At 39.3% G+C, this 17675-nt stretch overlaps 1 protein-coding gene across 3 annotated transcripts; it reads left to right on the top strand.

Annotated features, from left to right (window-relative positions):
- Window positions 1-3136: 3136 nt before the first annotated feature.
- dtx3l2.2 (deltex E3 ubiquitin ligase 3L2, tandem duplicate 2) lies at window positions 3137-11523 on the top strand. Of its 3 annotated transcripts, XM_020055858.2 has the most exons (9): window positions 3137-3215; window positions 3643-3694; window positions 3862-3924; window positions 4291-4368; window positions 4967-5044; window positions 8467-8683; window positions 8907-10537; window positions 10671-10888; window positions 11161-11523. In XM_020055858.2, exons 2-9 carry the CDS (start codon window positions 3668-3670, stop codon window positions 11228-11230), a joined length of 2382 nt encoding a protein of 793 aa, XP_019911417.2. In that variant the 5' UTR covers window positions 3137-3215; window positions 3643-3667; the 3' UTR covers window positions 11231-11523. The 3 variants fall into 3 exon arrangements, with proteins under 3 accessions (XP_019911417.2, XP_019911419.2, XP_010879568.2); XM_020055860.2 differs by lacking the exon at window positions 4967-5044 and having other exon boundaries at window positions 11161-11522; XM_010881266.4 differs by lacking the exons at window positions 4291-4368; window positions 4967-5044 and having other exon boundaries at window positions 11161-11522.
- Window positions 11524-17675: the final 6152 nt, after the last annotated feature.

Consider the following 17675-nt stretch of genomic DNA (forward strand, 5'->3'; position numbering starts at 1 on the left):
TATTACTTCTAAAATATATCCTTTGTCCTAACCTTGTCCACATTCTGATTGTACACATATCTTAAATGGGGGTGGCAGATAAATGTTGTTGGGCCAGGAACTAAAGGGTCAGTGGTTCAAATCCACTTGACAAGATTAACAATATGTTGTGTTGCTGAGCAAGGCTGTTAACCCTAATTGTCTGTTAGTAAAACAGCAACATAAGTTTTGTCGGTGTTAAAAAGATTTGCAAACTTTGTAAATCACAATGATGACCCCTGTCACTGTAGAAAGTGCATACAATGGGCCCAAGGGTGTCGGAACTGGACCTTTAAGCAGTGGAAGGTCGCCTGGTCCAATGTGTCCAGTTTCCTTTAACAGCACGTGGATGGCTTGTGCACGTGTGCACTGTTCAGCTGGGGAAGTGATGGCACCAGGATCCACCGTGGGAAGAAAACATGACTATGGAGGGAGTGTGATGCTCTGGGCAATGTTCTGCGGGGAAACCCTGGGTCCGGGCATTCATGTGGACGTCAATTTGACACGTGCCACCTACATAAACATTGCTGCAGAACAGGTACACCCCTTAATGGCAATAGTATTCCTTGATTGCAGTGGTGTCTTTCAGCAGGATAATGCGCTGGCTTCCAAATTCCCTAGAAATCAATCCAATTGAGCTTCTGTGGGCAGTGGTGTAAAAAGTACAAAGTAAAAGTACTCGGCTGTGTTCACCAGTTTTGAGAAGTTCCTAAGGAAGAGCTAAATGACCAGGTAAACAGAGTTCATAACTAACCAGTCACCTTAATTGATAATTTACACTCTTCCTTTATATTTAACTGATCACCGGCAAGGGCGTAGGAGCCGGGGGGACATGCCCCCCCAATAATGTTGTTTTGCGAAATATTTTTATTTAGAAAAGAATGACAGTTTGGAACTTTTCAAGTCTCGGTCTCGGCCGAATCCAACATTCTCATTCATTGTTTCATGATGGGCAATATGTGTAGGCTAGTTAAGTGGACTGTAGCTATACGTTTTGTTTTCACAGTATGCACAACGTGTATAAACGTCAGTATATTTTCATAGCTATAGAACGAACAAACGTGATAAAATATAAGCTTTCTTTTGGCTAAAAAGTTAGTTAAAGTGTAGTCAGCTAGCGGTCTTTATTTTCAAGTTTAATCCAACAAACGTTACAGTGCTAGTAGCTTGCTTGCTAGATAACCGAGTAGTTCCTATGGCTGTGTGAAAAAACGATAGTGAATGATTTGAAAGGAAGAACGCCTGCTAAAATGATTTGCACCATCTCAATAACCATAGGGTATACAAGTAGCTAGCTAAGTAATGGATGTGCCACCACCAATCAAGAATGGAGTGTAATAGCTAAGGTTCTCTGATAAAAGGACAGCAGCTGCATTTAGGATTGTACTGTATGTGTTTACTTTATGCAGAAGAGAGGCTGTCATAACAATAACACTGGTCAGAAAGGTAGCAAGAGAATGGGGGGGAGAGAGGCCACAAACCAACAGGTAAGATAGTGAGTATTAATTCAAGACGGTCTATAGGAGCAGATTGGAATACTTAAAGCTGGACTAACATGTATAACTGATGTTCCCAACATCATTGTAGTATTAGTCATTTTAATAGATGCACTCTGGTTACATTATCATCTATCTGAAATGACTTTCCAGCTGATAAGTCCCACAATGCAAAAATTCACACACAGTATAATTTACCAGTGCTAGTTAGGATTATGGGATGTCAAACTGGAATTCTCACACTGAACGCTTGAGTCCTATCAACACCCGCAAGGCCTTGATACAGAAAGACAACATTATTTGGGGAACCCATCTACTTGCTACACTCTTCCCAGACAGAATGAGTAAGTATTGCAAGCCAGTGTTGTTGAAACAATTATTGCCCCCAGTATTTTCAACCAGACTACCTCCGAGCAAAACTGTGTTGGTCGCACTGGTCCTATTCGCGCTTCATTGGTCAATAATACCATCAGGTAAGTAATACCAACGCCTTTTTCAACCAGAGCATGTCTATATCTAATATAGTCATGGACAAAGAGAATCGAACTAGAAGTGGAAAAACATGTAGAACGACATCTTAAATAGACATTTTGGTGAATACATTAACATTCACACTGTGTAGTCAAATGTGTCCCCCCCAATATCAGAGTCATTCCTACGCCCTTGATCACTGGTTACTTAGATCGTAATTAGATACTTCCCTAAAGTGGTGAACACAGCCGAACCCAGTTAAATACTTTTTTCACCTCTGTGTGTGGGATGTGCTGAACCAACAAGTTAATTGGTATAGAAGGCATTTGCAAATCAAGGTTAAGTATTCTTGCCTGAACCATGAAGTGACCAGCAAATGAGCATTCAGTGTCAGAAGTTATTTGACACCAGCGGGAAATATAAGTGCCCCTTGATTTCTTTGCATATAATCATTCTATAGGATCTCCTGAACATTTCCTACAATACATTCACTGCGGCTTATAGAATAGTATTTTTTTTATAGGCCAATATATATTTCATATGCATTGAGTTGCATTGTGGCCAATGGGGTGGGCGGAGTAAAACACCAGCAACAATTGCAAATACAGAGTGCCCCTTGATTTCTTTGCATATAATCATTCTATAAAGTCTCCTGAACATTTCCTACAATACATTCACTGCGGCGTATAGAATAGTATTTTTTTTATAGGCCAATATGTATTTCATATCCATTGAGTTGCATTGTGGAAAAAGAGGGTGTGGAAATATTGTGTTGCTAGACGTAGCACACTGTTCCCCATGATTAGACAGGTTTGTCTTACTATACACATTCTCCTGGACATTTCCTACACTGCTTTCTCTGTGGAATATTCAATAGTTTATTAGTTATGAGGCAATATGTATTCCATATTCTGTCATTGGTATTGTCTGAATTTTACCCTTGGAACGTGTTTTAACACCCACTTTATATCGAAATTACTCTTAAATATGATCATATTTGAATTGTTGTCAATGTTTTGAGAGGTACATGTTCTCAAACAATTAATAAACTCAATTTATCTCAGTTTTTAAGTAATTCGTTGGTCTCTTTTATTTTGAAAAATTCCAGATTTTCGTGACCCGGCAGTGTTTCTTTAATGTTGCTCACAAGACGCAGATTTTTGTTAGGTCTGCTTTCGGTTTCACCTCTGTTTTCGCTTGAAGTGTTAAGGATTTCCTGGCGCATTTGTGGTACGTAAAATCAAACTCTTATTCTGACAGTATAACTTAAAACAATCTGACAGTTTATTATTAGCTTAACATAACAATCAAACTACTCAAAATTAATCTAAACGCTTGTCTTAAAAAGTTAACAATACAATTTTTTTTTTCATGTGGTTTTAATTAACAGAAGCGGACGGATTTATTTGGCTGTATTTTGGAAATATATTATGAATTAAATAGATTTCGATATTTAAAAAACAATTGTACCCTACACCTATCTTCTAGTCCAGAAAAAAAAATTATGTCCAGAAACGAAAGTGAAGTTCGTATCAATGCGCAAAACAAACGAAAGTTAAATTCCCTTTAACAATCCTCTTAATCGTTACATAAAGCACAGTAGAAAATACTACGGTAAAAGTATGTTAAAAGTATGAAACTGTTGGCTGTATTGCAGGCTAATAACTGCAGTTGCACCCAGAATGTCGGACGAAGAGCCAATGGATTATGTGAGTACTGTAGCTAACTGAGCTCCTTTGACCTAACTATACTTTTTAAATTGAATGTGAAAACCTTGGTTGTATCATATTAGAAAATACAGCTGTTGAACACTGCTCCAAGTAACAAATCCATATCCTACATAAATACTTTAATTGGTGATATTTTTCTTGAACAGTCAACTTCCAGTGCTGAAGGACATACTAGTGCAAATGAGTACTCTTCTGTGCATTTCAGTCAGGTAAGTACCAATGTTAAGATCAAGAAATTTGCAAATACCCATAAAGAAAATGTTACGTCCTGAATTTCGTGATATCCAATTTTATCCATGGCCCGTCTAATTACTGAGCGTAAAAGGCTTTGAGAGTATCCATCGACTGAGACCACTAAATACCTACTGAAGATATGTCTAAATGTCCCGGCAATGCTTGCAATTTTGCATTGCTCATATGGGGCTTCTCAGTAACTTTGTTAGTAGTTAGTAGTAAAACTCAAACTTAAGTAGTCCGCATGAGTGTGCAAAAGACAGCCTGGCCCACAGTGGGAGACCTTTTTATCTAAGGGCCACTGTGCACAATCCACATTAGCCTCCTCTTTTCTCTGACAGGTTAGTCCGACAGTCTTCGCTGCTAGTGGAGCACAACAACATTATGCAGTATTTGCAAACGTCCAAGAGAGTGATTGTGTAAATCTTAGTTGACTATTTATGTTGTAGCGAAAAAAGAGAACAAAATATTTGACTCTCTTATTAAAATCTGCTCCTGATTGTAAAAACAGGGATTCCATAAAATCAATTAGAATGATAATGGCTTAAAATACCTTTTGCAGTGCCAACTGTAGTTTGTGTTTTTTAGTTAACCCATTTGGGCAACATTATGGAATGTTATGAAAGGGCTCCATCTGCTGGAATTATTCAGCCTGCTGCCATACAGCAATCCTCAAATCCCATTGGTCACCTACTTATGATGATCTTACTTTTTTGACAACTGTCCAGGCATGGCCAATAATAAACTATACACAGTCTTTTTCAGGAAATGTTTTCAGGAATAAGTGCAGATCCCCCAGAATATAGTTAAGCAGCCACAATCTTCCCAAACCTTTCCTCCCCAAAGTGATTTTAGTGCATCTGGGGTACTGTCTTTATATCAAACATATAATTTAAGGCTGAATTCTCATTTAAGATTTGTACATATCCATTGCATTAACCCTGATTTCATGGGAAGTGTGGGTTTTCTTTTTATGACTGCACTGGTAGACAATGTATATGAAAAACTTCCAAATAGACAAATTTGGACTCTCCATGTGGAGGACCTGCTGGCACTACTGGAGACAAACAACCAAAAAGAGATCAGCATTCTCCTGTAAATATTCAAAGAACTAAAGATGGGGTAACGACTGTGGATGTGTGAAGGTTGAATTATCTTAAGGTTTAACATTGTCCATGGAGCCTCAGTGGGTCCAGTTTTTTTTATACATTTACCATCAGCTAGTTAGAAAAGGCTAAGTTCCTTGTTCATTCAGAAGCTGGATGCCTCATTTCTGTACTGCAATGCTAGCCCTCGCACTGTGGTGTGTTATCTAAGGGTTGACAAATAAGCTAAAGAACAAGGAGTTGTATTTGCACAAAAAGAAAAATGTGTAAATGACAAAAATATTTAACACAGTTAGCATTTTAAATTACAACATTTGGGATATCCCCTTAATTCTTTTAGAACCCCAAAGCTTAGTCTCCAGCAGGTTAATAAGTTGTTTTGCAATCACATATAACAACTAAGGAAATGCACAGATTTTCCTTTTACCCTAGATTCATATTCATCATCACTTTTGCCTTTCTCAAGATGTCAGGAAAGGGGTAGCAGGGTATCCTTCAGATTACAGTAGGGCTCTTTAATCCTGTTCCTGAAGAGGTAGCGTCCAAACCTAACTCATCACACCTAAATTCTAATAACTGGCTGGATGAGAAGCTAAAGGTTGGTAATAACTGGGGTCGTAGAACCTACAGGAGGGTGGATCTCCAGGAACAGGATTGAGCAGTTATTTCATACCTTTAAATAAAAAACAGGGAGACCGTCAGATTTAATGTGTGCAAAAATACAATGTTTCCTAAATATTTTTGCCCGCTCCTTACAGAACTCATACAACTGAGGGTTTCAGGTGTGTCTGGCATGTACTGACCGCTTCAGGTCCTGTCACCGCATCTCGATTTAATTAATGTCAGGACACAAATTTTTCCTTTCTTTCGTTGATTTTCTTAAATCTTTGGGTCATTGTCTTGTTAGTAGACCAAATTTTGGGCTTGCTTTAGCTCTCTGACTGATCTCCTGACATTCTGTATGAATCACCTGTTATATCTCAGAATTCATGGTTCCCTTGATGCTGACCAGGTCCAGGGGTGGAAAAGCAGCCCCAGAACTTGACATTGCCACATGCTTGTAGGTTGGGAAGATTATTTTGGTGGTAGGCAGTGTTAGTGTTTTATTTTATGACAGCAGTGGCTTCGTTCTAGCAACCCTCTCATGATGGCCATTTCAATTCTATGTTTTTATTGTTGAAGTACGCACAGTACCCTGAGATGCAGCAAGGGAGGACTGCAAATTGCTAAATGTTACAGTGGGAAGAACAAGTATTTGAAACACTGCCGATTTTGCAGGTTTTCCCACTTTCAAAGCATGTAGAAGTCGGTAATTTTTATCATAGGTATTCTTCAACTGTGGGTGACGGAATCTAAAACAAAAATACAAAAAATCACTGTGTGATTAAGTAATTCATTTGCATTTTATTGCAAATAAAATGCAATAAAATGTTTTTGATACATCAGAAAAGCAGAACTTAATATTTGGTACAGAAACCTTTGTTTGCAATTACAGAGATCGTACGTTTCCCGTAGTTCTTCACCAGGTTTGCACACACTGCAGCAGGGATTTTGGCCCACTCCTCCATACAGACCTTCTCCAGATCCTTCAGGTTTTGGGGCTGTCGCTGGGCAATACGGATTTTCAGCACCCTCCAAAGATTTTCTATTGGGTTGAGGTCTGGAGACTGGCTAGGCTCCAGACCTCAAGATGCTTCTTACGGAGCCACTCCTTAGTTGCCCTGGCTGTGTGTTTCGGGTCGTTGTCATGCTGGAAGACCCAGCCACGACCCATCTTCAGTGCTCTTACTGAGGGAAGGAGGTTGTTGGCCCCATCTTGGCCCCATCCATCCTCCCCTCAATACGGTGCAGTCATCCTGTCCCCTTTGCAGAAAAGCATCCCCAAAGAATGATGTTTCCACCTCCATGTTTCACGGTTGGGATGGTATTCTTGGGGTTGTACTCATCCTTCTTCTTCCTCCAAACACGGCGAGTGGAGTTTAGACCAAAAAGCTCTATTTTTGTCTCATCAGACCACATGACCTTCTCCCATTCCTCCTCTGGATCATCCAGATGGTCATTGGCAAACTTCAGACGGGCCTGGACATGCGCTGGCTTGAGCAGGGGGACCTTGCATGTGCTGCAGGATTTTAATCCATGTCAGCGTAGTGTGTTACTAATGGTTTTCTTTGAGACTGTGGTCCCAGCTCTCTTCAGGTCATTGACCAGGTCCTGCCGTGTAGTTCTCGGCTGATTCCTCACCTTCTTCATGATCATCGATGCCCCACGAGGTGAGATCTTGCATGGAGCCCCAGACCCAGGGAGATTGACCGTCAACTTCTTCCATTTTCTAATAATTGCGCCAACAGTTGTTGCCTTCTCATCAAGCTGCTTGCCTATTGTCCTGTAGCCCATCCCAACCTTGTGCAGGTCCACAATTAGATCCCTGATGTCCTTACACAGCTCTCTGGTCTTGGCCATTGTGGCGCGGTTGGAGTCGGTGTGATTGTGTGGACAGGTGTCTTTTATACAGGTAACGAGTTCAAACAGGTGCAGTTAATACAGGTAATGAGTGGAGAACAGGAGGGCTTCTTAAAGAAAAACTAACAGGTCTGTGAGAGACAGAATTCTTACTGGATGGTAGGTGATCAAATACTTATGTCATGCATTAAAATAATACTGTTGAAGTGTATCTATGATAAAAATTACAGACCTCTACATGCTTTGTAAGTAGGAAAACCTGCAAAATTGGCAGTGTATCAAATACTTGTTTTCCCCACTGTATGTTTGGGTTGGCATTTACCGGAGTGCAATATTTTCCTTATGGCTCTTGGGGATATTTTGGAACTGCGTCCATGAGTTGCTGTGATGTTAAATGCTGTCCATATGTAAATGGTTTGCCTCACAGTGTATTGTTGGAGCTAAAAACATTTTAAGATGGTTGTATAGCCTTCCCCAGACTAATGTGCTCTCGTTACCCTCTTCCTGATATCCTCTGTGATCTCCTTTCCTTTCAGTATGGTGTGTCTTGCATTCACCTGTATGTGTAACACAAAACTGTCCTTCTTGCCTATTGTCCCACCCAAAGTCTTTGCTAAAGTTCCCTCCTTTGAATGGTTAATTTCGTATCCAATTATTTACCCACTCTACTTGCCTACTTGATGTAACCAATGCAACTTGGGGTTCACTTATTTTTGCACATGCACTAATTTTAATTAGTTTTTTTAATTAGTTTTTTTTACCACAAGCATACTTTTCTCTAAACCAACATATGTACTTGGTAAGTACAAACCTGTTATGTAAGATTATAAAAGACTGGTTCTGATTAAATGAAGATGGTGAGCACTACATAATTGATAATTATAAGTATAAATATACTTTCAGACATCACTGTATACCAACCATTACATTCATTACAAAGCAATATTTCAGGACCTGTATCCAGCAGAGCCTTCAGCACCTCCAGATGAGACTACAGTATATGTATGTGTGAAGTTGACTGGAGAACCACCATTGAACTGGAAATCAACACTACAGAAAAATCTTCAGTCATGGCTCAATAAAGAATTTGTTAAAAAGGGTGGAGTGACTATAAACATTCTTTCAGTTGATGGAAACTGGGCAACAGTCAACATAACTCCCTCATCTGGTGAGAATGATGGATTCAAATTGTTAAGTTAATTACAGAATTAATGTATTATATTTAAAAATGTTTAGTGTAAGTCTAAACAATGGTAGCAGTGCTAAGTGTAAATATAACAATACTGATGTCTTTCACAATCAATCCTACAACTAATCTGGTAGTTCACTTAGTAAATACATAACTTTTTGGGGGTTTTAATTTCTGATTCTTTCATTTACTCTATTTAAAGCCCTTGAAGACCTTCTGAAGGAAAATGAAATACAGATTGCTTTAAAAAACAGTCTCACGACTGTCACTGTGCAGTTTCACAGGAATGCACCATCATCTACAAACTCGAACCAGCCATCAACCAGAAAAATCCAAATGACTATAAATGCTACATTTGATATCAGTGACTATTCTAATGAAGTACAGTCGGCACTCAAGACCAAGTTTAGTCATCTCTGCCTCCATGAACAATCGCTGACCATCACTGGCAGCTTTGATGAAGTGGAGCAGTTCCATAATGAGGTGACCAAGGTCATCAAAGAAGCTGAAGCTGGGCCAGCAGACACTAGGCTGAAGGAGATTATTTGTCCACTCCCCCTGATTCATTTTAGTTATGTAAACCAGGCCTACCGGAAGGAGATTGAGCAAATCGAGCAAATAAATGGAGTCAAAATCAATGCTGAAGTAATGGTTTCCATCGAAGATGACCCACAGAAAACAAACAGAGATTCCCAGCTGACCAACGCCAGTAGGGAGTTCATTGACTTCTTCCAGATGCATGTAGGTGATTTTGATAACATCTCCATGCCTATGACACATGTGGATAAAGGAGATTTCATGAATATGCTGATGAATGTTGAAAATGATAAGGCCAAGCTTGTACTGAATGTGTCAGCTAATGGTTGTGAGGTATTCGGGCAGAAGCAGCACATGGTAGCAGTCAGGAAAGCTTTTGGAAAATGGCCTATGGGCCATGTGTCTTTTGATAAGACCTCTGGAATGGATCAAAGCTCCACAGAGAAGGCTTCTGGATCCTCTGCAAGACCAGAAACACCACAAATGATTGGGAGTGACATCAAAGATCCTCTTTTGTCTGATGGACTGACTATGAACGAGGCCCACTGGCTTCTGATGAAATTAGCCTTTGATGAGAAAATAACAGCAATCAAAAGGAAATTTGGAGTGGATTTCATCACAGAAATGTCTCCAGGGAAGGTTAAAGTAAAAACCAGACCTACCAAGGGGGTAATCTCTCTGGAAAGCCACGCAATCAGAGCATTAATGCATCTCTATCAGAAGGCTGCCTCTTCAGCGATGAGTTGCTGTCTCCTCGATAGCACCCAGGCAAAGAATGTGAAGAAAGTTTTGGCAGAGATCCACCCTCAACACCACTGTGTGTTGGAAGGAGAGCCTACCGGCCCCTTCAGGCTGGTTGGCCTACCAGAGCATTTAAGCCGTGCAGTCAGGGAGATAGAAAAGAGGCTGGGTGTGTCTGTGTTTAAAGCAGAAGACAAGCAGAGGATTGAATACCCCAAAGATGACAGTTTCACCCCTATCCTACAACAACCAGAGAATACAGGCATGGGGGGAGCAACGGGTGGGGCTGAAGAAGAGAACTGCCCCATTTGTATGGATGTATTTAAAGACAAGCAGACATTGACCTGTAAACACGGGTTTTGCAAAGATTGTCTGAGGCAAGCAGTGGAATCCATGGGTTCAATTTGTCCTTTGTGTAAGGATGTGTTTGGCATGGTAGAGGGAAACCAGCCTCATGGCAAAATGACCCACTGCACTATTAAGACTAGCCTACCTGGATTCCCTGGCTGTGGCACGATAATTATCACCTATTCTATTCCAGATGGAAGACAGACGGTAAATGCCTCAGGTTTTTCTTGATATACGCTGACGATGTTGTCTTTTTTCTAAATGTTTACTGCAAAATTCTATACATATAGCTGTTGGTTGTCAACTTTGCTCTTATTTTTATTTCCCTGTTTGTTTTCAGAACAAACATCCCAACCCTGGACAGGTGTTCATTGGGGCCAGAAGAATAGCTTACTTACCTGACAACAAAGAGGGGAATGAGGTGTTGAGTCTGCTGAAGAAAGCTTTTGATCAGAAGCTGATTTTCACTGTTGGGATGTCAAGGACCACAGGGGCAGAGAACAGTGTGACCTGGAACGACATTCACCACAAGACCAACACCCATGGAGGGCCACAAAAGTACACTGTCTAAAATTATTATTTACCTTCTGTGTGCCTTTAGTGACTGACTAATCTAGTTATGCTTTCTGTATATTTTTAATTGGCTTTTTTCAGATCAATGCTTAGTTCTATGCCTGGGGGAACAACATTGAATCCTTATGAGATTTCAATGGGTTTGTTTATTAGGATCCCCATTAACTAACGCCATGACGACAGCTAGACTTCCTGGAAGTCCACTTAGGAATAATTTCTGTTTAAGATTACAACATGTGCTTTGTGTTCCTTTACAGTTTTGGCTATCCTGACCCAAAATACCTGAGCAGAGTTAAAGATGAACTGAAAGCCAAAGGCATCAAATGAAGACAATCATCTTCCAATTTGAATGGGGGGTTGATATGTATAGAGTATTTCAAAATGTCTTGAATTCTTGAATTAATAGAACTATGAAAGAAGCACTGACAGACAGAATAAACAAACAAGATTAGAGAATACCAACATTCAGATTAAAAATCAAAATATATTATAATTCACCTATATAAATTATTGCTGAAAATGTAATGTTTATTTAATTAACCAAATCACCATGGTTGTTATTAGCTCAATGCTCTCTCTGATTTAATATATTTTTAAATGACAATAAAGTACATTTGAACGATCTCAGTGTAGTTAATCTGATATTACAGTTTTTCTCAATTACGTTGGCTCATTTTTGGAAACAGTCTTAATATTGTCTAAACTGTAAGTAAAATCTTCACAACAGTTTCATGGGACATCACAACTCTATGGCATGTCTGCAAAATGGAGTAACTCACCAAAACATTTAATTCATGCTTCAAAACCTAGTTTTTGTGCCAGCAATTTGGCCAGTTGTCGCCAAAATGAAATGCTTTTTGTCATTGTGTGAGCAGTGCTGGTCACAATGTTTTTAAGTTTTTTTGTTCGACTTTTTCGTTGACACTGATTACTTACTGTACTATACAAGAATGTCAGTTTTGTCTAGCTGAATGCTATTGGGTATCACACGGCTTTTCAGATACCAGTTCCAACCAGTGGCGTAGCTGTCGGTGGTGAAGGGGGTGTGGCTGCACCAGGGCCCGCAGGCGGCGGGTGGGGGGCCTGCGCTTTGCCTATATATTAAATATTGTTGTGTATATTTGGCTATCACATTCAGACATCAGCTGTGAGGTAATGTGTTGCATGTAAACAGAAAATTCACATTTGCATGTTAATTCAATTTATACATACAGTGGGGAGAACAAGTATTTGATACACTGTCGATTTTGCAGGTTTTCCTACTTACAAAGCATGTGGAGGTCTGTAATTTTTATCATAGGTACAAAAATCCAGAAAATCACATTGTATGATTTTTTTATAATTAATTAGCATTTTATTGCATGACATAAGTATTTGATCACCTACCAACCAGTAAGAATTCCGGCTCTCACAGACATGTTAGTGTTTCTTAAAGAAGCCTACTCATTTCCTGTATTAACTGCACCTGTTTGAACTCGTTACCTGTATAAAAGACACCTGTCCACACACTCAAACCTCTCCACAATGGCCAAGACCAGAGAGTTGTGTAAGGACCTCAGGGATAAAATTGTAGACCTGCAAAAGGCTGGGATGGGCTACAGGATAGGCAAGCAGCTTGGTGAGAAGGCAACAACTGTTGGCGCAATTATTAGAAAATGGAAGAAGTTCAAGATGACGGTCAATCTCCCTGGGTCTGGGGCTCCATGCAAGATCTCACCTCGTGGGGCATCAATGATCATGAGGAAGGTGAGGGATCAGTCCAGAACTACACGGCAGGACCAGGTCAATTACCTGAAGAGAGCTGGGACCACAGTCTCAAAGAAAACCATTAGTAACACACTATGCCGTTATGGATTAAAATCCTGCAGCGCACGCAAGGTCCCCCTGCTCAAGCCAGCGCATATCCAGGCCCATCTGAATTTTGCCAATGACCATCTGGATGACCCAGTGGAGGAATGGGAGAAGGTCATGTGGTCTTATGAGACAGAAATAGAGCTTTTTGGTCTAAACTCCACTCGCCGTGTTTGGAGGAAGAAGAAGGATGTGTACAACCCCAAGAACACCATCCCAACCGTGAAGCATGGAGGTGGAAACATCATTCTTTGGGGATGCTTTTCTGCAAAGGGGACAGGGCGACTGCACTGTATTGAGGGGAGGATGGATGGGGCCATGTAGACACAATGAATTGTACCTCCTTGTGGTACGTAAGTTACCATCTTCTTGGTGGACATCCTGTCACTCTTGTTGGTCTGGCAAGAGATTTTCATCAACTTCACATCTGTTTTCACTTGCGATGCGCCGAGGGGGGAAAACTTGCGATTCCTATTTCATTACTATGTCACCTGGCAGGTCATTTATCTATTTAGCAGACATGACATTCCATGACATAGATATTGATGGAATATACATATATTCTGATATTGATAATTGACTCATCAGTTTTGATCAGCATGCTATGTAGGCATTGTGCCAATTGTACTTACTCTTTTGCACACATGCCAAAACGCTTAAATTAAGAAATATGTGATATGGTGTGAGCAAGAAACTAATTGTTTTGCGGAAAATAATCTAATTTGAGAATTGAGCCAAAGCGATTGAGAAACTTGAATGTTGTACTTCACAATATGCCAAATCTTATGTAGCTGGATATAAAAACCCAACTAGAAGGGACTGTAAGGTTTATAACATAGTTGATTAAATGACACAATGTGATCTGAACAATATAATAACTGGAGTAATCCCTTACAACAAAGAACAGCATGAATGTACAGAAAGATTTAGTTTCCACAAAATTCTCTTTCCAAATGAACATTTTAGCCTCAATTAATTTGTGAAGGTGTTAAAGAATTTCTTTCAGAGTAAGCTCTTGATGTTTATAATTATGAGGTGTTTTGGCTGATCAGAATTCTGCCCTGGCACTAAAGCCACATTAGTTACTATAAACTAATGTAACCACTTTTTATATCTCTTCCCTTTCGATTAGGTAATGTTGGTTCATGTCATATTCAAATTAGATGGGTACATGGAGTAGGGGATACTGTGTGGGGGTTAAAACAAAGTAAAATATTCTGAAAACAGATTTTAATAAAAATACATTAAATTGATGACAAAAGCTGTATTATATCAAAAATATTTTGTGTTATTGTAATATGTATTTTAGCATTAAACATGTTTTCCATGATCTTCAAAAGTTTTATATATGAATGTTCTAAATGCTCATTAACTCATTACTATACAATAAAATGATAATTGTCAAATCTTGAATCTGCCCTCGACAGCTGTTTGGGCAGCAGAGAGAACCAAGTCTGTGTGGGCCTGTGTTAAAAGCAGAAGAAATGCTTTGGGTTGGATACCCAGAGGATTATGGATTGAGTGGGAAGAGCAGCAAGTGGGTGAGAATATATAATTGACCCATATTTATGGATACATTTAAAGAGTGTCTGAGTTGAGGACACCTCAGGCTCCAGTTGTCCTGTGTGTTAGGAAGTGTTTGGGAAAATATAAAGAGACCAGCCTTAAGGAATGTTGACAGTGAAACATGAATGTAACGGTATATTGCATACAATGTTATAACATAGCTAGCAACTTTAATATTCCAAGTGAAACACAGACCTTAAAATACTTTTTACATTATCAACTTAACAAATAGTTGATAATTGGTTCTCTGTGTTGTGACTAATGCTTTGTTGACTAATGCTTTTGTTGGCTGCGGAAGAAACATCGTAATCCTGGAAAAGATCATCCATGGGACCTGGAGAGTAGCTTGTCTGACTACCAGCAGGTGAACGAACTGCTGAATTCAATTAAGAGAGCTTCCAGTCAGAAGCAGATCCAAACCACTGGGACAGACAGCTGTGATAGTAAACAACATTCACCACAAGATCAGCATCAAAAGTGTACATATTTAAAACTATGGATATGATTATATTTATCTAAGAAAAAACTGTTGACAAGAATTTCAAATGCTCATAGCTAACACTGGATTTTCCACTGACTTAGTGCCCATCACCTTGCCTATGGGAAAAACCATTCCAGAAAATCTTTTCCAGTTTATCCTACCCTGAGTACTGTACCTGAGCAGAGTACAGAAGAAGCTGAGAGCCAAAAGCAGCAAATTTAGACAGTGGAGGAAAGAACAGAAGATTTGTTCAGTTGAGATTTAAATGGGTTTTCACATTAAAAGAATAAGTGTCTTCTGGACAACTGTCCTGTCAGCAGTCTTCCCCATGATTGTGGTTGTGTGTACAGAACCCGATTGAGAGATTGAAGTTTCAATTAGCTGATTATAGCTCAGGTTGAAATTTCTGTAGTGTACATTTTTTATTCTAATATTTTGACATACTGGATTTTTGATTTCCATGAGCTGTAAGCCATAATCATCAAGATTGAAACAAAAATGGCTTGAAATGTATCACATGTAATTAATATAGAATATTGAATTACAGAACAAAATGAAAGCTTCCAGGATATTAGATTTATTTTTAGATGCACATGTATTTTTGATTTAACCAGGCAAGTTGATTAAGAACCAATTGTTATTTACATCAATAATCTGGGGGCATTTTACAGGCGAAGGAGCAATTAGTGTTAAATGTCTAGTTTAAGGACAGAATGACCTAGCCTACACCTTGGGATTAGAACCAGGGACCTTTTAGACACTGATCAGTTGCCCAAACCACTAGGCCAACTTGAAGCCCAATACAATATTAATGTTATAATCTTTAGGAAAGTAGTTTTTGGTGTCTATGACCTTTTGACTGTGGTTTATCAGTAGTTCATCATATTGTAAAATGCAAATAAAAACAGAATGTAATAACCACTGTGTTGTATCTCCTCTTCTTTTAAAAACACCCTATAAGCATTTGGGAACCGAGGAGACCAATTGCTGTAGGTGTGAAAGTTTTCCCATTCTTGGTGATACCGGATTGTAGCTGCATGTGCACTAATGCACCCCCATACTATCACGGATGTTGACTTTTGAACTGTGCACTGATAAGCCAGATGTGGTCCCTTTCCTTTCTAGCCCGGAGGACGTGGTGTCCATGATTCCCAAAAACAAGAAAAAGAACCAGGCAAGCCTAGTTATGCCAGCCCGCGATAAGAAGCGATGAATGTTTTTGTCCCTGGCTGGATTTGATCTGCGTTTGTGTATATGGCAGACTGTGTCTTTAACCATCAAGCTATTTAAACAGTGGGTAATGTTGCACGTATTTAAAGATGTGGTGTCTGTTTACTTCTATATTTTCAAACCAATTAGTTAAAACTCCATAGTCCTTGAAACTAGTTCCCTACATTAACTGACATCCAAACCAACAACAGGTATTAGCTACAGGGTCGCTACATTACATTCAACCCATCAAATTAGAAAGAGATTAATGTATATGGCCAACTAATAGCTATACAGTACCTGAAAACAATGACTTCAATCACTCCATGGCTGGTTTGTTTCTTTAGAAAACAATGACAGTTTAATAGCCAGTGAACTATGCTATGTAAATCGAAATTGAGAGCAATATATTTGTTGTTCAGTGCAGTTCATACATCGCAATATAACTTTGAACAGTCATTCTGTCAGGCACTCACTAAGAGACTTTCGCTCTTCTTGGCCGGCTCTGCTTACACAGTCCGGCAGTAATATGTTTTTTTAAATTTTTGGGTGTTAGTTGCCCCTGGGGAACCTTATCCCAATAGAAGATAATGCCTAAGGCTTTTTAAGAATTGGCCCTGTTTTTTTTAAACCAGTTAAACTAAACTTATAATTTATATAGGGCAATGTTTTAAATCCCAGCAGACCTTAACACAAGATTAAGATTTTTATTTTTTTTAATAGCTGGCTGAGAAGGTGTCATGATACAGAGGGAATTTGTATTTGATTAAGACTAGTGCCAGCCAGAGGAGGTGTTAAAAAAGAATGGTGACATTGTTTTTTTTTGTGAGAGTTACTTAGAGGGGCGTTATACCCCAGGGTGCGTTATGCCCCATGTTACCCTAGAGTTTTAACTCGCATTTGTGGATGTAGCAACAAACTGTTCACGTACAATGGCCTTCATAAGTGTTCCCGAGCCCATGCAGTGATGTCCACTACAGAAACGTGGCTATATTTAATGCAGTGCCATCTGACGTCCCGAAGGTCATGGCCATCCAATATTGGTTTTTGGCCTTGTCCCTTGCGTACAGAGATTTCTCTGGATTCTCTGAATCTTTTAATGATATTATGTACCGTAAATTAAGAGATCCCCAAACTTGCAATTGTACGTTGAGAAACTTTATTCTTTAATTGTTGCCCTATTTGCCCGTGCAGTCACAACATTGTTACAAACTCCTCCCCATCTTTACTTCTGAAAGACTCATCCTTTCTTACCTACTGACCTGTTGCCAATTAGCGGAATTCGTTGTGAGATGTTCCATGAGGTTCTTTTTTTGTACTGCACAACTTTTCCAGTCTTTTGTTGCCCCTGTCCCAGCTGGTCAACTAAAGATATTTTCATTAACGGTATACACCCAGACCATGGTTAATGGGGTAACCCCAACACCATTTGCATACAGAAAAGGAAAGTGTTTAACTCATATTGTAATCATGTAATATGCAATATTAAATGTGTTCATATTTCTGGTCGCCTTGGTATTAGTTGTTTTAACCTCTACAATATGCCAACTCCAGTCCAGTTTAGAAATAAAAACAAAACCAGAGAAATGACCAAACGTTAACACCAAGTGACCATGTCATTTGACGAAAATGACAACATTGTTACTGAAAGAAGACAAGTTCATC

Source organism: Esox lucius, chromosome 17, assembly GCF_011004845.1.
Source record: "Esox lucius isolate fEsoLuc1 chromosome 17, fEsoLuc1.pri, whole genome shotgun sequence".
Lineage (NCBI taxonomy): Eukaryota > Metazoa > Chordata > Actinopteri > Esociformes > Esocidae > Esox > Esox lucius.

Excerpts from the sequence above, each read along its gene's own strand:
- dtx3l2.2 (XM_020055858.2), top strand. The coding sequence starts at position 3,668 with ATGTCGGACGAAGAGCCAATGGATTAT. Across the intron at positions 4,369-4,966 it reads ACGTCCAAGAGAGTGATTGT|ACAAATTTGGACTCTCCATG; the intron begins GTAAATCTTAGT and ends ACTTCCAAATAG. Across the intron at positions 5,045-8,466 it reads AAAGAGATCAGCATTCTCCT|GACCTGTATCCAGCAGAGCC; the intron begins GTAAATATTCAA and ends GCAATATTTCAG.